Source organism: Lycorma delicatula, chromosome 4 (genome assembly GCF_047948215.1).
Source record: "Lycorma delicatula isolate Av1 chromosome 4, ASM4794821v1, whole genome shotgun sequence".
In the NCBI taxonomy this organism is placed as follows: Eukaryota; Metazoa; Arthropoda; class Insecta; order Hemiptera; family Fulgoridae; genus Lycorma; species Lycorma delicatula.
In genome coordinates, this window is record NC_134458.1 from 59,934,699 (window position 1) to 59,957,396 (window position 22,698).

Genomic DNA, 22,698 nt, shown 5'->3' on the forward strand with positions numbered 1-22,698 from the left:
TATTCATTTTATCGTAACAATGAATTGCAGATTATTCTAGCAGTGGCATAGACATATTTATCCTTCAAAAGAAAAATATTTTTATTATCTTGTGTTTCCAGTCAGGAATTTTGTAAATATCTTTTTAGGAAAGTAAATATATTATTCGATATAATAAAAGATTTATTTATAAAAATTACTGAATTTTTATGTAATCAGTGCAGTTCTATTACAAATTTATCTAATCAAGGGCTTCCTGTGGGTTTTACTATTTCTTATATTTTAGCTGAAAATTTTCCACAATAGAACAAATATTTATATTTACTTATGACAAATATGCTTAGAGAATAACATATTGACATAGATAAATTTATGACACCAACTTTGTGATAGTAAGATGACACAAATAACTGTTAAAATACATAAACAAAATATAATACCACAAATTAAACTTTACAGTTGCATGCAAATAAATTTTATTGACCTCACCATCCCAAACATAACCAACAAAAACACACACTTTAAAAATATACAGACCAACAATGATAGATATTCTACTAATTCACAATACCTCAATCTATCCAACCTTATATGAACTATCTGTTCGGAAGTATGATCCATCAACTACTTGACATACTCATGTCATCTGAGACTGCTTAGAACTCAATGTTATAAAACACCTAGAACAAGTAAATGAATACAACAGCATACTCCAAAACGAATAAATTAAAATAAAAGATGCATCACATAAACAAAAACCATGAGAAAATAGCTCACAAATAAAAAAACTGGATATAATGTGAACTCAGAAAAAAGAGCAAAACAGAACAAATCATCACACAAAAAACATGATCACCAAACACAGTGCCCCTGAAATATATACAAGTCAATCTGTTCAAACAGTTCAATGTTCTGCAATGATCAAATGAGATGCAGATTCAGTTAAGGACACATTAAATATTAAAAGCCATCTCCACAGCAACATGCTAACTGACTCACAGAAACACCAATAATCTTGATATATTACATATGCAAATACAAAGGACTATATCTTAATAAATTTTATAAGATAAATGAATACATTTTAGTTTAAAGCTAAATGTACAGATGTAATTCAAATCTGACACAGTTTTTGATCACACTCTAAATATATGACTTGTTTAAAAAACCTACCAATAGTAACATTACGTGATGGCAATGTGAAAACAGCAGCTCTAGTCACTGAAAATGTTTACCAGGAAGAATGAAAACATGTTGAAGTAAGCTAGTAAGAAACATGTATTATAAAAATTGGTACAGTTTCTTGTTGCAGAAGTTTACATTTTTAAATTAGTATCATTGTTTTCTGTTGAGAACTAAAACATAAATACATTTTTAAATTATGATGATTTTTTAGCCAAGTATCAATCAATTGCACTGTCTCTACTTTGTGGTACAAAGTCAAAAGATAAACAGATTTAGCAAGAGAAACATAAACAATGGAAGGATGAGTTTTATGATGAAAGAACCGGATTATAAAGGTGTAAATTTACTTTAAAGGCAAACTTAAAAATTTACCTTTATAGGTAAATATTTACAACTGGCTTTTTATATCATTGAAATGGAGGAGTTTTTATTATTTTCTTTGCATTTTACTATCTTCAATTTCCACGATGATACAGAAAATTTACATGTTGCGGAACCATCGAGTTGAAAGTGAATTCAAGACGATATTATTTCTAATTTAAAATTTCGCTATAATATATCACTTTACAAGCTCACTAGAACTAGTATTGTTTGTAAATTTCAGGCAGCGCTGTACTGCTATTCGTGGTTATTATACAATCGAAAATTTTATTTTCGGGTTATGCGTTAATGGTGTAATCTTAATCACTAAAAAATTGTGTGAAAACGGCCGATAATTTTGTATTGATATAAGAAAGTGTAATTGTTTCAATCCCACCACCTTCCATACGAACTCGGGTTGTGCAAATTAGTGATAAGTGTGTAGTTGATGTACGAGCGGTTAATGCGAGTAGCCATGAAACAATATGCTTCTTTATGTACTTTTACTCATGATCTGTCATTTGTCATTATTCAAAGGTAACAAAATATAGTTATTCATTGATTTTTAGTCAGTAATTGTTAAGTGTTGTTATTTTATGTGGAGGACGGTTCAGAATATTCTATACTTAGTTTCTAAGTTTTAGGTTATGTACGCATCAAAATGTTAATTACTCAAATTTATGCCATCGTATAAGTGATATTTTGTAAAAAATGGTACTTTAAACAATTTCACAGACTTAAGGATTCTTTTAAAAGTTCTGCGCTTTATGAAATTCTGAAAATCAGACTAGGCTTTTCATGAAGAAATTGTATTTAAGTATGACTGATGACTGTAAACAGTTGTAACGATAATAAGTTAATTATTTTAATTAGCTGGGTTTGGTCATTTTAGTTATCATCGGCATTTACTTTATAATTTTAATGCGTTTTTACCTGTTTCATGGCTTGATAATTAAATTTGGAATTCTGTAGTAAAGCTTATTTTATTTTTTGTGTATTTAACAGACTTTCTTCACATTTAAACCTTTAAAGACTGAAGAATTTTACTTGAGATATTAATTTATTGTATAGTTACTGATTCTCCCAGTATTTTATAAAATATTTTATCGGAAAGTGATGAAATTATTTGATATAGATGTATGATTATAACCTGTGTCACGGAATATGTCATTGTTCTTGTTGCTAATATTAACTTTATGAAAGCAATTTAATTTACTTATATTCATAGGACAACAATGGAGTACTCCTTGTACTCCTTTGTTGAGTTTGTAATTGTATTCAACAAAACATGCATCAAGTGATTCCTTTTAATCCTTACAGATATGGAAACAACATTTGATGCAGAAAATTTGCAAAAAGAATTAGTTAATGAAAAAAATTGTTATTGTAAAGTTTCTGATGTAAATAGAGGATGAAATAAAACACACTTAAGATCCATTACCTTTTCATTGATGGAGACCACTTAATTTTGATACAAATTTTATAAAGTTACATTTGTTATCAAACCCACAATCTAGGCAACTATATTAATATTAGTGCACTGTTATGATATTCTGCTGTAATCTCTTATCAGTGCAATATCCATGCTGAATAGTAAATTAGAGCAAGGATTGAAACTGATATTTACAATGTTGCCCTTCATTTATTGCCTACATTGACAATAAAACTGACAATGCGGTTATACTGTCAGTGCATTAATATAACTTCCCCTAAATTATTTTATAAGTTTAATGTAAATAAGTTTCACTTACTTATAATAACTCCTTTTGTATTTTGCCACTCTGCATCCTGACATCTGATTCATACAGACTCATATGCGAATTACACAGTTATTTTATAACAAAATTGTAAATGGTTAAAGACTAATTAATTTTAAATAATAAGTTGTTAATTATTAATGTAAACAATTAAAATATACACTGTACTGGTGTACAGAATGAGGTAGGAACTAAAAACTTTATTCCTTTTTGTGCAAGCTGTATTAATAGTGGGACATTTATCTGTTTTTTAACCAGTTTTGTTAAAAATGGTTCTATGTGTTTGTTTTCATATTCTTTCTTCTAAATTAAAATAGCTGAGTATTACTTTTAGAACTCATATAGGCTCAGTTTTTCCTATGAGTAAAATCAGTTGCCTAGTTTGTGATTGTAAAACTTATGATCAGTTTATTTTGTATGCATCAACAACTTGCTGTTAATTATTTAAATGATAAAAGAAGTGCTTTGTTTATAGACTCTAAACAATCTTGCAGCCGTTTAACATCCTTGATTGTGCTACAGATGTGATTAACCTTTGGCCTGTTTTAGAAATTCTTCCTTGTTCCGTTGCTGTATGCCATGACATAAATTTCTTTCTTTCTTTTTTTTTTATAAATCATAGTAGGTAATAATAATATCAATTGCATTAATAAATGATATATATATATATAAAACATACACTAAAGTTTACTGTTATTGTAATTTAATATCTACAAATAGTGCAAAGTGTAAGATTAGCAAAATATATTTAAAAATATAACTTTTAAAGAATTAAGCAGTGTGGTCAGAGAAGCCTAAACTGTTAACAGATAGTAATGGTAAATAGTTACTCTCTAGTAGCAGTTAGACCATCTATTATTAGATGCATTCGCTACTTCAGAAGTTATATATCTTGGATTATAGCACTGATTAGGCATTTTTGAGTGAACTTTTTATAAAATGATAGTTAGGAATTTATTGCATGTCAAGGAAGGAGCATTGCATTGCTGTAGGAGCATGTAATTCTTTCTATGTTTAAATGTAAGCATTGGCTCAAAATGAAGCTGTACTTTAGCATAAGTATATAGAGGTGTTGTAACTTGCATGACCTGACCGTAGAAAAATAAAAATGCAAATACGCAATCTACTTAAGAATATATACATCTCATTTCTGACAATTCATTTAATTTATCCTAGGAGAAAGAAATAACATAAATTAAATAGTTTGATTGACGGGAAGCCAATGCAAGCCAATCTTGAAGCCAGTGCCAACTGGAAAAACTACGTGAGAGAGACATGCTTATCTATATCATTGTAACGTTGTAATACTGATGTGGGAAAACTTCTGCTAGGAAAATGATAAAAATATGTTTATGAAGCAGAAAAATTACACCACTCATGCTTCCACAATAAGGGATAGTCAGTGGAATTTGGAGAAAGGAATTCTTTATGCAAACTATTCCTGACACCTGACAGATCCCTTAGCACTATAATATATTCCATTGAAACCAGTATTTAGGAGGGATCTGTCATTTATTCTATATAGTTAATGTACTCTGGGTTTTAACATTTAAAAATCAACTACAGGTATAACTTTATGTACCTGTAGAACTGAAAAGCATCCAGGGAAAAGAAAAGCACTATTTGGCCTCATATTTAGAAGAGGCAATTAACAAATAATTATCACAGGCATTTAACAAGTAATGTTAGCAAGTGCCAGAAAACAAATCAAAAAACAAATTTAATAAACAGGCATGTGTAATATATTCTGCACAAAACAAACACACCAATAATTATATTATGTATAATTATATTATGAAGTAATCAATATTATGTTTATTTTTTATTAGGTGTTCTGTAACATTTGAAAATTTAGTTTTACCTTTTTTTAATTATTTTAGTATGCAGTAAATCTCTTTATAAATGACCTGATGGCTTTTTTCATAAATATATATATATCTTTAGAGTTTTTTTGGTTGTAATTATCAAGAATGTTATCTATATGTTTTTCCTTTTTTTAAATAATTTTGTGAAAATCAAATAAAATATTTCTTTATTTTCTTTTGTCAAAATGGATTTTCATCAAGTAACGACTTCATCCATCGATTATTTACATGTAGTGAGGGTAATGCATTACCTGATGCATTATTTTATAACTTATACTGAATCCGTGGGTTTAAAAATCTTATTTTACAGATCGGTAAGTTTTGTATTAAGCTTAATATTCTGTCTGTACGTAGGTAATTTTATTGATTATTAATTACAGGATACTGAATAACACATTTAACAAAGTCAAATATTTTCTGTAAATTGCTGCTAACAATGCAGTGCCTGTTATGTCAGTTTATCTAAAACAATGTACGTGATTGAATCCTTTATAGAGGAAATAGTGAATGGTAGTGACATTCATTGACATCTAAAAGATGTTTGAGGTGATGAAAGTAGTGTGAGTAGGTGGACTATAAGATTTTGTGCATCAGAAGCGGGTAAAGTTAATCAAGGATGAACATCAAAGTAGTTGACCGGTTTCTGTGAGCGATGAGAAACATGTATAAATCATCTTAGCTTTGTGTGTTGTTTAATAATCCATGGGGACTAAATGTGCAAGACGATAATGGTTGATTGATTGCGTACGCCATGTCCAACTGCCAAGGCTCTTGTGAAGTTGAATTCTTCCACATTCCATACTCATCTGTGGCAACCTGTGATTTTTTACCTCTTTCTGCAATTAAGAGGGATTTCACCACAGATGAAGAACTCAAGAATGTAGTGAGGTCATAGATCCAGGATAGTCCACTAGTGTTCTTCATTGACAGAATGAGAAAACTGTGGTAAATGTGGGTACAGTTCACAAACAAACAAGTGATAAATAAAAAAATTAGACAAGCGCCCCTTTTTTGTAAAACTTTAATTCGCACATTCAGCCGAAAAAAATTCAAAGTGTAAAAATAATAACTAAAACAACTTGTCTTGAAAAAATATTTTTTATTTTGATTTGAGAATGAGGGCTAACCCCCTCTTCTTTTGGCAGAACTATTCTGATGATTATGATCTGAGAATCTGTTTTAGCAGAAACTTTTGTGTGATGCGAAGTTAAACTGTATAGACAATTTTCATAAAAAAGTTTTTTGAAATTTCAGACAGGGTTCCCTCTCGCATCTTATAGGAATATTCTTGTGATTGAACAGGCACAATCGTTTGTGATTTACTTTAAGAGGATGTATTTAAGTAAAAACTTTTAGGCGAGAAATTTATAGGAAATGAAATATGAAACAAGTTTCAGCTTTAATATAATATTGGTGATTTAATCTTTTCCAGTTATGAAAGGTATTTACTTGTTCATGAGAGGTTCTCTGTCGTATTCAATGATTTTCTTTTATTTATTATTACTAGCTGCAGAGCGTGCCTGCAGCACGCCTCCGCAGATAGGCCCTACAAGTGGGTTGCCTTGGCGGGCGGCGTCTCGGAAAGGGATTATTAGGCGTCCAAAATTGATTACGTCTTGTGTAAAAATATTATTTTTTGAATGATGAAAATTGATATAACGAAGGTTAAATTAGAAATTTAACTCTAGAAATTGATACTAACGAATCGGGATTTTCCGCTAGTGATCGGTACATTCCGGTGCCTATTTTTTTTGTAATTCATTATTTTATGAAGAAAAACAGTCACATAAATAAATAAAAAATATGTAAAAAAAAATTTCCAAACATCACTCTTAAATTAAACGCACTAAAAGGTAAAAAATAATTTTAGGACGGTATTTCAGAATGGGTTTGACAAGCTTTGGTGGTGATATGTAAGAGTATGGGTAAGATAAGTGGGGTGCAATCGTACCCCACTGTTTAGGCAATTCATCACGTATATGAAAAAATTGACAAAAACATAACATTTTTAATTTAAAGCTATGACTTTCACATATCTTACATATTGTCATCAAAGTTTGTTGTCAAATCCATTTAGTGCGTTTAATTTAAGACTAGTGTTTTAAACATATTTTTTTACATATTTTTTTATTTTCTGCTTTTTAGTGCGTTTAATATAAGAATGGTTTTTAAAATTTTTTATGTATTTTTTATTTTCTGCTTTTTAGTCTTCATAAGTTTATTCTTTACAGTTGCGCTAGCGCACAGGTTTGAGCTATTTAGTGAAAGATCGGTTCGGTACGTTTTACGGTGGAAGAGTGCAATCAAAACAAAGGGCTAAACTATTTAATTTCCGGATAACCAAGATCCGGTCGGTCAAAAGTGTATCCGATGCGTTAAACAGTTAGCGCTCGACCTGCTGATACATAACCCACCGGGTTGGTCTAGTGGTGAACGCGTCTTCGCAAATAAGCTGATTTTGAAGTCGAGAGTTCCAACTTTCAAATCCTAGTAAAGGCAGTTACTTTTATACGGATTTGATTACTAGATCGTCGAAATGGTCACACATCTCAGAAGTGGAAATACACATCTCAGAAATAGCTGGAGTAATACCTGACGGTAATTCCCGGAGGCTTCACCGGAAAAAACCTGCTGATGTATACGCCGTTTGAATTGCGAAAATCGGACGAACGGTTGCCGAGATATTACGGTGGCACCCCATCCAACCTCCTGATTGATTTCATTACATAAAAGAAATCAAGTAGCTTACTGTGAAATTAATAGAAACTAATAGAAAACTATTGTTTCTCTTCCTATGGTTGAAAATACCCCTGACTTATTTTATGATTTAAGTAAGTTGATCAGATTGACCTGTCCCAATGATCTGGTTTTATATCAGCAGGTTGTTCACCTTTGGTGAAATTTATTAGTATCAGAGGATTGATAAAAGACAGTTGTTTACGATGTAAGAAAGACTCAATAGGTAAAGTGAATTTGTAGGACTATAGTGAGGGAATATTATCTGTTTGGAGTAGCAAAAAAATTTCAGAGCAAACTCTGTGCTGTGACAAAATTTGATAAAAGCTCTAAAAATTTTAACAAGAATGAGGTGATAGAAATAGATAATACACCATAAAAATTACTCTGTTGTTTTAACATAGTTGGGTTGAAATTATATGTAGTGTTAATGAAATTGGAGAAGTGCCATCATATTTAAGACAGAAAATACAGTAATTAGCAAAGAATGCAGTGCAGATAAATGCAGAATTTACTGCACTATCACTCTTGACATTTAGTCATTATTAATATTAGGATTGAGTTGCAGCCAGTCACCGGAAATGAATATCACTTTATATATAGAAAAGGGCTTCATATTTTTACATAAAGATATTTATCTTTATTTTATATACTGAAAATAATAAACTTCTTAAGTGATGAATTTGTTTTTATTCAGTACATCTACTTATTTTAATGTAAAATATATAAATAGAGGCTTAAATAAATAAATAAAATGCTAGGTAGTTTACTAATGAATAGGTAAGATGGAAGCCCTAGTAGATGACAGCTGTCTTGATTTGTTAATGATCAACAAAGGAGACTGTTTCAAATTAATTTTGGAAGGCATGGTGGAGAAAACAAATTACTACATAGCATTTTTACATCTTGAAAAATTATTTTATAATTTGGAGTGGAATGAATGTTACCATTTTTAGAAGACTGGACTGTAGTGTAGGAAAAGCAACTCCAGCTAGCTAGATGGCTATTATTGTGTGAATAAATGTAGACAGCTACTGCTCTTGGTGTATTTGATAATATGTGTTTTAAAAAAGTGCAATTTACCAATAAATCAGATAACTATAGTAAAGTATCTGCAAAGTAACTTGTTAATAAAATATAATTGTTACTTAAAGTGATTTTTTTTTTTTTTTAATTAGGGAGTTTATTGATAGTAAAAATTTTGATTATATGTTATTTTCTGGCCTGATCTGCTTGTATAAAGCCCTGATTGTTATTTTGAATCTCTAATTAGTTTATATTTGTTAATAAATAAGTTTATTATTTGAGAAAAATTGATAACCCCGAAACAATGTTGATAGTGCATTAATTGGATAAATTATTATTTATATTATTTTTTATTTTAATGTATGTTTAAACAAGCTTTTACTTGTGTAGGTAATTAGATGAATTTATAACTGATGAAAAAATGTATAATTCGAGTCAAGACTTGAACTCAGGGCCTTTGCTTCATTAGTCAGTTGCTTTATGTGCCGAGCTATCCAAGAAAATGTTTTACTGTAATTAAATTTTTTTAATTATTTTGATGTAGACAGGATGAGAAAAAGTTATATCGAAATTAATTAACTTTACTTTACTACCCACTGCTTAAATGTTGGTTTTGATTAAAATAAATTTTAGGAGGAGGTGGAGGCCCTGAATTTTATAGACTTATTAGTTACTAGTTTGCCTCTGTCTCATGAAGGAGAGACATTAGATCCAGACTCACTAAGATACTATATCTGGCAGTGCCTGCCTGGTCTTGCATACATATCTGGTGTGATACCTGACAAATTTCCATAGTGTATATAAAGGAAAAAAGGGAGATGATAATTGGCGTTTAGGGGGGGGGGACAGTAAGTCCCTAAGGAGATCAGGAGGTTACCTTTTTACTGGTGAAAATTGTTACGAGACTAGTGTGTCACTAGATTTAGTACAAGTGACATTTTCTTCTTATTTTTGTGGTGTTAGGAAGCCTTATCCATAGGTAGCCTTACCATAGGTAACCTTAACCATAGGTAGTTCAGTCATTAGAGTTATTATGTGACCAGTAAGTAATCAAAATCCCCAAACAAGTCCACAGGCAGTCCCTCAACCAAATAATAGTAAGGATACGTAGGTTCCATCACTGAACCTGGATTCCTCAACAGGGAGGAACTTACTAGGTCAGAACTACACCCGTGGAAATGATAACAGGTTAGAAGGGATCAAGGATAAGGAAAGGGATAGGTGATGAGAAAGAGTGATCTGCTTTGCGGTAGTTAGAAATTATTTAAAGTCAAGTTTGGGATCCTAATTATTCTACATTATTTCTGTTTACTTCATTATTTACTTACTGTACTATCTATATTAAGGTGTATTTTAAAGATGCCATGAACATAAATGTTGCAGGCAACTGGTATGAAAAAAATGCCATAATCATTCTCAGGAACATCATACATAATATGGCAGACTAACTAAGGAAAGTAGGAGTGAAGCAGTTGCCTTTTTCACTTAGTCAAATATACTTTTATATTGACATATCAAACCTACCAAAATGCGGGTTGTATTCAACCCTACTACAAGTGACACTTTTACTAGGGACCCTAGGGACCAACTGCATAATGAACACTACTCGCAGAGAAAATGACTCTGACCAGTGCCTTTTGTACTTCAGGTACTTTACATGTGTTTCAGCCGTAAGAAATGAGATAGACAGTATATAACACCAAATTAATGTCCCCTTTCAACGAAGCATTGTGTTATTTACTCTGATTTTTTTTACTCATTGGATGATATTAATATATTACCTTTATTATTATTCATAATAATTTCCACATATACATATTTTGTTTCACTTACGTACCGTAATTTTTAAGCAAGTTTTAGTATATTTTTATTTTATATATGTTTTAACCATTTAATCAAGATATATTGGCTGGACTTAATCTTATTTAATAGTTATGTTAATTTTATGTTTTGTTTTTTTCAGTATCAGGTAAGGGGGGGCTAATCAATAATGATTCTCCAGATATGGTTTTCCTGCAAATGATTGATGCGGCAGGACCTATACATTTTAATCATGTTGTCAGGAGGGTAGAAGAGACACTAAATTTGACTTGTAAAATCATTACACATAATGAAAATTATAAGTTTAAGTTGATTTGGCATACGCCCATCAATTCAAGTAACAGGTGACATAATTATTTCAGATATTTATTTTAATATTATGATATTTTTATATTTAATAATATTAAATATTATTAAATGAAAATAATTATTAATAATTAATTAATTAATTAATATTAATTTATTATTATATTAATTAAGTAATAATAATTAATTTAATATTATTATATTAAATATTATAATAATATTTTAATATTTAATCTTTAATATTTATTTTAATATTATATCATTCTTTTATTTTTGCTGAAATTTCTGAGATGAACGTAGGCATTACAGATTTTAAACTTTAATCATAATAAACAAAAACTTCACTCTTATTTTTATACAATAATATATAAATAATTAATTTAATTTATAATTTTATATTTTTTATAATTTGGAAAAACTGATAATCATAGATTGTTTAAAATTCAACATATATTTTATTTTACTTCTTAAATTATGTTATTAAACAGTTTTCATCTTAAAAGACAATGGTGATACGAAAGACATACTTAACGATACTTAAAAGACATTGGTGACAATGGTTAACGAATTTGATGGGTGCATTTTGAAAAACCATTTACATTCAAGATAGTTATAAAGTTAAATCTTTAGGTTATGTTTATCTTGTGTTATAATTGTGGTATTCTATGTATTCAGTATAGTTTTAATTTTTTTTTTATTAATGATAGCATGTTATTGCAAAATAAACCACTCTAAGAACTTTTACTCAAAACACAAATGACCTTACGAATTTTGTTAGTATCTCTGTCAATATTCCAGTGAAGTTTGAACCAATATAAAATGTGTAAAACTTACTAAATCACCTTCACATGTTTGTTTTTAGCTATATTTTCAGACTTTAATTCCTCTTTATCTTTAACTACAGTAAGATTGATAATTTACTGTCTAATAAATGCTAACTTTTGTGTTTTCAATTGTTTATTTGATGTCACAAAATTTTCTCATAGAGACATCTTTAGTAACAAGTGGCTGTTTATAGTAGATGATTTTTATATGCTAGCAAAATAATTTAAATTTTTGTGTACTTACTGTATTATACTAATGAAAAAAATGCTTAGATATGAAGCATTTTCACTAAAAATAAAATTGCTATCAGCGATTTTTTTTAAGTAAACTGTTCTTTTTTCAAGTAAATAATACTCTGAATCTCAGAACAGTAATCATAATCTACTTACAAAAGTAATTGTTTCTTTCTTTTCTTGGAGAAGTAAAATCAGTATTTTTACAGTGTGCATTTTCTCTCCTCATTTCAGCATTAAAATGTTGGACCTGAGTTTCATCTTAGTTTATACTATAGTTAAAAAGTCTTCTCTCCTTTTCTTTTTAAACTATGAAGAACTTGAGTCACAGACTCTAAGTATTATACTTTGTGAACTGATTTAATATGATTTGTGAAAATGATTTATTATAGCAAGGAATTGAACAAAATATTTGTTCATTTGATTGAACTACCTGCATGGTAGACAGTGTAGTTTCATTTTATCATCTTAATTTATAATTGCTTGTATTTATTCAATCTATTACAGAAATGAATTAGCCAGTAAAACAGTTTTTTTTTAGCCTGTTTGTGGACTACTATATCTAGGTTTTATTTTAATAAATGTATTTGATAATTTGTACAAAGCGTGCTTTGTTTACCTTGGTTTAATCTGATTCTAGATACTGGTGGTTTGATGTTACAGTCTTTATTATCAGAACAATCTACTATTAAGATATCAGTTGAAACTAAAATCTATAACTTTGTAAAATTTTTTTTGTTAGAACAGAACTCTTATTTTATTGTCATATTAATTTTATGTAGAACTAGTTCAGTTGAACTGTGAATAGAAATCAAAGTTGCATTAGTAAGCAAGTTTGGTATTAGATGTAATCTTTTCTCTTATAATTTATCATTTATTGTAACTCATGAGTTAAATGAAAAAAAACAAAAAACTGAGTGATTGTGTTTACTACTTTTTTACTTAAAATTAATTTTTCTGATTCTAATAAAGTACTACTTTACTGATTTAAAAATTAATCTATTACCTGCAAGTTAATGTATCACTTGAATGTTAAAAAAACTGTTTATAAATTGTTTACCCCTTGTTTTATATCTAGCTAATGAACTGATTATGTTTAACAGTAAAGGCATTTTGTAAGCTATTCACACTTTTCTTTTAAAGTTTTATATTAAAATTTATTTTTTTTCCATTCTATTGAAAATATGTTTTAATACATTTTTGTATTTTCATATAAATTATAAGTCAAGCTTATGTTTGCATTTGTTTATTTTTATTTGTGTAAAGTTTGCATGCTTTGTATATACCCTGCATTTTGATTTTGCATTAGTAAATTTTTATTATTGACTTTAATGAATTATGATATTGAAGTATTTATTAATATTTCTTAAACCTCTTCAATCAATGTTTTGTGTATATTATTTTACAGTAAAAATCGTTTTGTTTATGATGATAAAACTAATTCATCAAATCTGGTGATACAGCATCTCCAAGAAAATGACAGTGGAGATTATAAATGTGAGGCTGTAGACAAAGAGAAAATATTGCTTCAGTCTGTCAGTGTCAGTGTGAAGAGTACTAGTGAGTAACAAAGAATACCTTTTTAAAATACTAGATTTTATTATATATTTCCATATTGGAGATTAAATTCTCTTACCAACAGACATATTAAAATTTTATCAAATAATTCTTATTTATATTACATTACATTTACATAACATTATAACACAATGCTCTCCGGTTGTACCACGTTCGATTATGTTATGGAATAGAATACTTTGTAAGTAAATTATGTCTCTCCCTATTTTTTTCATGAATGATTATTTCTTCTATGATAACTTTTCCTTAAGTATGCAAAGTTATTGTATTGGGTAAATAACAGTTTCAAAACTGCTGGTACAAATGTTGTAAAGTTTTACCCGCTGTATAGGAAAATATGGAAACAGAAATGAACATTTATCAAGTTTTGGTCATTAGCACAAATTAATTTTAATCGGTTAAAAAGACCCATTCAGAGAATCAGATTTAACTGGTATGTTAAATAATGACTTTCAAACAAATAATAGAGAAAATGATTTAAGAAAACAAAGATTTATACATCAGTGATGATGAAGATGAAGAAAACATGAAGCAGCTAGTGTTCCCTTATTCGAAGAAGTGGTTGACAGAATAGAAATGGCAATCAGCTGGTTTGAAGTACAAAAAAATGTCAGTTTAAGCTGTAAAACTTACACACTATCTAAAATCAAATTTTATAATATAAAATATGAAGAAAAAAATAAACTCTACAGACTTTTTCAAAAAATAATATTTAAATAGTACTGGAAATTAAAAACTATTGTCTACTACGAGAAAATTGTTACAAATTTAAAACTTACTTGTTTACTAGATTTTTAAAATATGCTTTTTGTGCACTTTTAGAAGATTTAAGTGATTAGCGTAGATCTGTTTTTATTCCTGAAACTCTCATTCATAAATACTGTATGTAGTTTTTAATTAATTATTTTATTACTGAACTCTGTTCCTATTGCATACTTTTTAACAGATTTTCACGGTCTCACAGGATGAAAATAATATCTAATTTAATTTTACTTGATTGTAAAGTAATTACAGGTATAAAAATATGTTTAAGTTGTATATGTTATTTTTTATCATAATAAATAGCAGCCTATATTCATTGGAAAATGGGAAAAAACAATTTACATGGTGAGAAAGTTTATTCTCTTTTATACCGCAGATCAAGGAAAATATATTATATGTACCTTTGAATGTGATAAAGGACACTAAATGTATTATACAAGTGATATTATTTGTTATTTAACTTCCTGAATACATAAGTATATTTAATAAATTTGTTCTAAATTGAGATAATTTCCCTGTATTGGCTTTGGTGGCAGTTAAATATATTGTTTATTATTTTTATTGTTGTGCAGTGGATGTATTGTCTATACTTTTTTCCCATCTTTTTTAACTGCTTTTGATGGATAAAATTGTTATAATAAATGTAAATTGTGTTGTAAAAGTAGTTTCTTCATTATGTGTGTTGTTGCAGCAATGTTTGCTGGTTCTTTTTCATCCCTTTAGTACACAAATTATGATGTTATTAACTATTTTTGTTTAATTACTGCAGCATTAAAAAAGTGGTCGATTATAAATCGAAAGATATTAAAAGTGAGGTGGGATATTGTTTGTATTAGGGAATTGTTTACATTAGATTTTTGAAGGTGTGAGGGCTGACATCTCCACTATTAGTCTTAGTGCTTTTCTTGTCTCACCTAAGCCCAGACGCAAGCTATCAAGGAACTGGTTGACTCACTGGCTACCAGGTGGCACATAGTGAGACTTAAACAATTCCTGTGAAGAATTCTGACCTGAGAAGAAAAGATCTAAAATCAGGAAAGAGAAAGGATGGAGGAAGTATCTTAAAGGGAAAATTATAAGGAATTTTCACTGATAAGGGTCTTAATGGCAAATCTGATTTAGCACTGTGGACCAAGTATATAAAAGTTGGGATTTTTTGAAATCTTGTTTCTAATCTAACTGCTTTTTATATTTTCATAAATAAAAGTATAGCAGTTGTAAAAAAAAATAGTATTTGAATGGCGTATGATCTATGTCATGTGTGGTATGGACATGACTTGGAAGTTAGGTAACCTGCAACACATTATATCGAATGTTTTTAGGGGTTGACATTTTGATTGAACTGTTACTTATCCAACGGGTTTTTTAGATTATAATTTAATGCTGCATTTTTATAGGCATTATTGTTCTGCTATTACATTACCTACAAAATGTTAGTTTTGAAAAAAAATAAAACAATTTTGTTATCAAGAAGTTTTTAAATTGCTCATTTAGGAGTTGCTGTTCTTTCCAAAGTAATATCTTGTGCAGAGATTCCTGCTGTTTTCCTGTATGTTACTGTATATAAAGATGCATAAAACAGGACAAACTTATTACAGTAACTATAGTTTTATATATATATATATATATATATATATATATATATATATAACCTATGCAGGAATAAATTCATATAGTTTCAGGAATAACTATATAACCTATTTATATACATGTAGTATACTTATATCTATATATAGGTGAGTGTAATTAAATTGATATACTGTTTAGTAAAATTATTTAAAAAATGAAATTACTGGGTGATCATCCAAAAAAAATTATTTATGTAATTGAAAATGCATTATTATTTAAACCTGTGTGATATTAACATACCATCACATTATGTATGGTCAAAACAGACCATAAGATGTTTAATTACAATAAAAACAACAGGTGTTGGAAAAAATTGATTACATGTAATTTGAAAATACATCCTTAAACCTTTTTTCTACATACTTGCCAAATAAATTAAGACACTGTCTTATATATGGATGGTTTTTATATCCTTTATCCAAAAATTTACCACCTGGTTTTTCAGACACCTACCTGGAGCCCCTTGTCATCATCAAAGTGCTTCATGCCAACCAGCTTTTCATTTGAGAGGAGAAATGGTAATTGCTCAGTGCCAGATCTGGGGTATATGCAGGATGATAGAAAATTTACCATCCAAACTTTCCCAAAAGTTCTTGAGTACGGTGCACTGTGTACGAACGTGCATCGTCATGGAGGAAGAAAATCCCAGAAGTTAACATGTCACATCGCTTGTTTTGGATTGCCCTCCTTAGCTTTTTTAAGGATCTCTAGTACACTCATTTATTGTAGAACCATGCTCTATGAATTCAACAAAAATTACCCTTTCGTGTCCCAGAAAACTATTGTTCTGAAAGAAGTTTTGGAACTCAGTGAGTACAAAAGTTATAGTAACCCAACTTTTTCATCACAACTTCATGCCAAAGGCTATGTGAAAGTTTTGGAAACTGAAATGAAAGCTTAGTAATGTTAAAGTGCTGAGTAATGTGAATTTCTTCATCTACATTTGCTAGCAGTTTGTCAGACAATGCTAGGCTGGCCACATTGGTTTTCATTGTGAACATTTGAGCAGCCATTTTTAAACACCTGGTTTACTTTACTTTCATTCTTTACATCTTTCCATAAACATCATATTGTTCCCAACAAATCTAAATGGGCATGTAATTTTTGCCAAAAGAAATCTAATAACCAATCTTGCTCACAACTAGTGGATTTTCTATAGCTGCATATTTTAATCACTTGTATCACAGTCCTTTATGTAGCGGAGTTAGGCTATCAACGACCACCAAGATGGTGCCAATATTCCTACTCCCTTGTGAATAACAGCGAAATGTAAGTTAATTTTAGGATAGTCTTTGCATATATTATTATGTGTGTTGCTATTTTGGCAATGTTATTTGGACATATGTTAATGATACAGGTTCGACTTTGATTTTTTTTTTGTATAGAATTGTCTTTCTGCTTGTGTCATATTAAATTCTGCTTTGTTGTGTTTTTGCGTACTTATATATACATAAATCTGTAATGAATCTTTGAAATAAAATGGCATTATATTTTTATCACATGAATTCAGTGATATTGAGTAATAATTCAGATCATTTCCACATTAGTGAAAATTATGACTCAAATTTTTTATTTTTATATTACTTCTGAATACATTTCAGGTGATTTACTGGACATCAGTAAAAATCTATGTGTTGATAAAATTACTAATTGTGCTGTTATATTTTGCCTCGGAACAAGATAAACCACTGGAAAATAAACTTAGAATTTAGCACAAGGGTGTTGAGTCTTCTATCATGTAATCACAAAACTTCTAACATGTAATGTAAAACTTATTGTTTTATATTACAGTTTATTGTTTACCTGCATAAATATTCTAAAATTTTAGAAGTGATTACAAAAGTTCTACATTTTATATTTTCTTTTACAACTTTTTTAGTTTAATTCAAAGAATGAAATTCTGTTTTTACATATTTCATTTTTTATAATTTTTCTCAGTTTTAAAATACAATATATTACATTTATTTAGTTATTACTAATAAAATATTTCAAGAAATCAGCTTTAATATGATACCGCTAACTTGGTACTAATACCACCAACTTATGTTTACATCCAAAGTAACCAAAGTTAATTAAAATTAGACCTATAAATAATTTCATTTCAGAGAAGTGTGGTGATAGATTTTTCACGTGTCCATTTGGTAACTGCATTCTGCATCGATTTGTCTGTGATGGTCATCGAGATTGTAAAAATGGAGAGGATGAAGCAGAAGCTTATTGTGGTAAGATAAATTAATTTTGGTGCTGTTACATTTTTCTAAATGATTAGTATGATGTCTCTTTTTTTCACTTCGCTATTTATTATGTTGGATGTACTTTGTAAATAGAAAAATGAGGCTTATTCTTGACATTTGAAGTTTGTATACTGTTATTTGTATTAATGAAAATTCTTTTTATGTTAGTTTTTAAAACAAGTGTTATTAATCTTTTTGACATTGTTTCATTATATTTTATATCTTAATCTATAAATTAAACATTCATTGACAGTATGGTAATAGAACAGTAATTGTATTATAACTTTAATTTGCCAAAAATAAAGTGTACTTTCAGAAGTGCTTTGATCAAAATTAGGCATGATCATCATACTTGTAGCTGGAATAATTCTGCTTGTACCTGCCTGTTCTCAGTTGGCTCTTTTGCATTTGGAGGAAAAGCAGTTTTTTTTCAATACAAATTTAAACCTGTGTATGCATAATCATTGATCCTTCTCTCATCCTGGGCAAAAATCCCCTTTTTTTCAAGATGTCATATAGTGGGAGCATATATCTTGAACCTGTATGCTTTTTCTACTAGTTAAGCTATTTTTTTTTCTCTCAGGCTGTGGTTAGATATTTTTTAACAGATCTTGAATATTGCATAGGATTATTTCATACTGTGGTTGCTTCATAGATTGATCACTCTGTCACCATCCACTCCTTTTCCTTCTTCTTGATTCCTTCTCTACTTTTGAGTTCTACAGGTATTTGTGAGACTTCCACTAAGTCCATGATGAAGATGTGGGTTCTCGATGGGAATGGGCTACCCGTAAATCTATCCAGATACCTTACTTCCTGTCTGATGATTATCCAGTAAACCTAGTGACTGAAATGTTAGTTGGTTAAAACTGAGCCTCCTAATCTCCTCTTAAAATACAAATTGTAACATTACTAGACAAGTGGTTCACCTCTTATGCTGTTTTATGGTCAGTATTATTATTATTTTTCTATTACTCAAAGGGATTGTTTTTTCTTACACTTATAATTTTAATGTTGGTGTTAGGGCCATACCCATGCAATGGAAAACTTACATGTGAAGGGCGGTGTATACCTATGTCATGGTGCTGCCAGCCATATAATGACCTGAATTGTACTGTGAAGATGCGACCATCATGTTGTCAACAAATAAGCAAATGTAAGTACATTTGGTATGTTTGTTTATATTAAAATAGTTTAAAGATTTTTTTCTAGATTATCTTTATATTGGACATGCACCATCATGGAGGTGCATAAATTTTGTCTCTTACACTTCTATCCAGCTATTGGATCAATCATTTTCTGGCAGTATGTTCTTATGGGGAAAGAATTGCTACATCATAACTCTAACCCTAGTTCCCCTAGCCCAGCGTTTCTCAACCTTTCAGTATTTGTGTCCCAATTTTTAATCAGAGTTTTCATCACGCCCCCTCCCCCTTCATACAGAAACAATGTATATGATAGTAATGTATTTTGTCACTAAAGTTACACTATGACCTTAATTAAAAACGTTAAAAATTTTGAAGAATGAGTAAATTTATTGATATTTGGCAATACCGATCTGCTGCTTTGAGAAAACCAGAATTGATGCCTCTCTATTGCTCTCTCACAAGCAAGTCGTGAGTATGTCTGATAACATCCACCTTATTGGACATTCTTGCGACTTAGCATAAAGCTCAGATTTGTCTTGAACATTCTTGAACATCTGCACAATCGTGTATAAATGCTGCATCTCGTTCAATTCCAGCCAGTCTCAGTCGAGTCAATCCTTCTATTGCAGTTGAATCTATCATGAATGTCTTTGTTGCAATTTGTGTGTAAATTTCAATTAATGGTATTAAATATTCATGGCAGTAGATTTATACAGAATCTTGGGTAAATTTTTAACTGGGCTTAAGCGAGCATTAGGCAGTTTTAAAGCATCAAAAACTACACAGACGAGCATGATTGTGAAAATAAAATCATGAAAATATTCTTAAGAATACTTAAACCCTGAGAATTCTTCAAATTAAAATTAAAATCATATGAAAAGCAAACACCATTTTTAAAAAAACTTTGTCCGATTGAAAAAGTTTTACTTGTCTCTTACAAAGTTTCATAGATAATAGCCAGATGTAAAAAACATCACACCATTTGTGAAGAGCTTATTTTTCCAGCTGCAATTGAGATTGTAGAAACTGTGTTTGGAGATGATTTTGCCAAACAATTGCAGTCCATACCTCTATCAAATGATACTGTTGCCTGTCAAATTGGTGATATAGCTGAAGATGTACAGCATCAGCTTTTCAGGAAGTTACATGACAAATTTTTTTCAGTTCAGCTTGATGAGGCAACAGGTAGCAATAACGATGCTCATTTTATTGCCTATGTATGATTTTGTGATGGTATGTCAGGAGTAGAAGAAGTACTTTTCTGCAAAGCAACAGCTCTCTCATTATTTGCTATGCTATCTTGAATGATTTTATAAACGAGACAAACATAGAGTGAAAAAACTGCATCAGAATATGCATTGATGGTGTTCGTTCAGTGTCTGGAAGAGTCAAAAGTATACAAGCACTTGTGAAACAAAAATCTTCATAGTGTGTCTGGACACATTGCATGATCCACAGAGAAGCTCTGGCTTTGAAAAAAATGCGTCCTGGTCTGAATATTGTGCTAACAACAGTTGCGCAACCATATTAAATTATATAAAAATGAGACCCTTGAAATCAAAAATTTTTCTGCACTTTGTAAAGATATGGGTACAGTAGATTCAGCATTACTATTTTATTGTAAGGCAAGATGGCAATGTGTTAATGAATTAAGAGATGAAATCGTCATTTTTCTAGAAGAGGAAAACCAACCGGAAGCTGAGAAGTTTCAACATGGTTTATTTGTGCTGGAATTGAGCTACTTGGTTGACATATTCGAGAAATTAAATACCTTGAATCTTCAACCTGAAGGAGCAAATACACGTACGTTGAATACGAGTGATAAAGTTAATGCCTTTCATAAAAAATTGGAATTCTGGAGCAGAAATTGAAAGCAATAGACCTGGAAATGTTTGCAAATGTGAATGAATGTGTTAAAACTTACAAGGCTGAAGAACAACATATGAAAGTTGTTTTTGTAACCATTGAAAATCATTTAGCCATGCTGGCAAAGAATTTTTAAAAGTATTTTGTTGCTGATGATAACTTGGTAGCAAGTTACGAGTGGGTTAGGGATACATTTCAACATTCTGCTGAAGAAGAAATCTTAGTAGACTTCATAACAAGTGGCAAAATAAAAAGTCAATTTAGTAATAAATAATTCCTTAAATTTTGGACAGGGGTAGATGATGAGTTTTCTGCACTGAAAACAAGAGCATTTCGTACACTATTACCATTTTCAACATCCTATCTTTGCTAAACCATTTTTTTCTGTGGCTGCTTTCAAAGCAACACAGATCTCGCTAAATATAGAAAAAGAACTCAGTGTCTATTTTTAATATTAAAGCTTCCTTCGAAAAACTCTGCTATGCAAGACAGGCCTGAAAGAGTCACTAATAATTACTAAACTTGTTTTTAATTTAGTATTGATAAGTTAATTCCATTATGCAGTACTGATACAATCCTATTTACAAGTGTAAATGTGCATTTATTATTTATTATGTCAGAGTGTATTTTGTTTTGCTTTCCTTTCAGTAAATTAATAATTTTTTTTAATAATATTTTCTTATTGATATGCTCTCACTCACCATTTAATGTTATCCCATTCCCCTAGGGGGGGGGGGGGTGCACCTACAGGTTGAGAAACACTGCCCTAGGCCATATAACAAATGTTTATGAGGGTCAAACCTCAATAACAATATATCTTTAGAGATACGCATGTATACATATGCATTGTTTATGTAGTTTTTACGTTGTTTAGTCTACTTTATCATATAATTCTAGGGTGCTGTAGACTGACTTGTCGGTGTACCATTTTTACTGGTATTGTAGTTTAAAACAGGATTAAAAGAGCAAGAGAAGCGAGCAGTTGACAGTGCAAATTCTAGAAACTTCAGATGCTATTTATTGCAGCTTATTGTACTATATCCCTTTTCTAGAAAGAGTGATATAGAAAAGAAGTGCTGAAATGTGATTAATAGCTTGTTTGAAAAATCTCATGATATAATTTGCCAGGACTGCTTATGAGCTTTTTCATTTTGTTGACAATAAAGCTAAGAACTGTAATATTAAAACCAACCAGAATAAGCATATAAAGAAGGAAGATAAATTCAAATTATATACTCACTTGAACAGTTCCATTTTATCACCAGATTTTCTCCAATTATAATTTAACTGGGTAAAAACCAACACCTAGAAGAAAAATTGACAGTATAGTTAGTTTCTGATGTGATTATGTAAATATGTTTTTCTATAGAAGATTTTGCTGTATTAAT

At 29.8% G+C, this 22,698-nt stretch overlaps 1 protein-coding gene across 2 annotated transcripts in view; it reads left to right on the top strand.

Annotated features, from left to right (window-relative positions):
- The first annotated feature begins 1,760 nt into the window (after positions 1-1,760).
- Positions 1,761-22,698, top strand: part of LOC142323442 (uncharacterized) — a 49,730-nt gene continuing 28,792 nt past the window's right edge. The window contains exons 1-5 of one of the 2 annotated variants that reach the window (XM_075363060.1): positions 1,761-2,061; positions 10,872-11,073; positions 13,502-13,653; positions 18,168-18,284; positions 19,321-19,452. In XM_075363060.1, coding sequence (XP_075219175.1) covers positions 2,010-2,061; positions 10,872-11,073; positions 13,502-13,653; positions 18,168-18,284; positions 19,321-19,452 — 655 coding nt within the window. In that variant the 5' untranslated portion in view covers positions 1,761-2,009. The remainder of the gene's footprint in view (positions 2,062-10,871; positions 11,074-13,501; positions 13,654-18,167; positions 18,285-19,320; positions 19,453-22,698) is intronic. The other variant, XM_075363059.1, reaches the window with a different exon arrangement.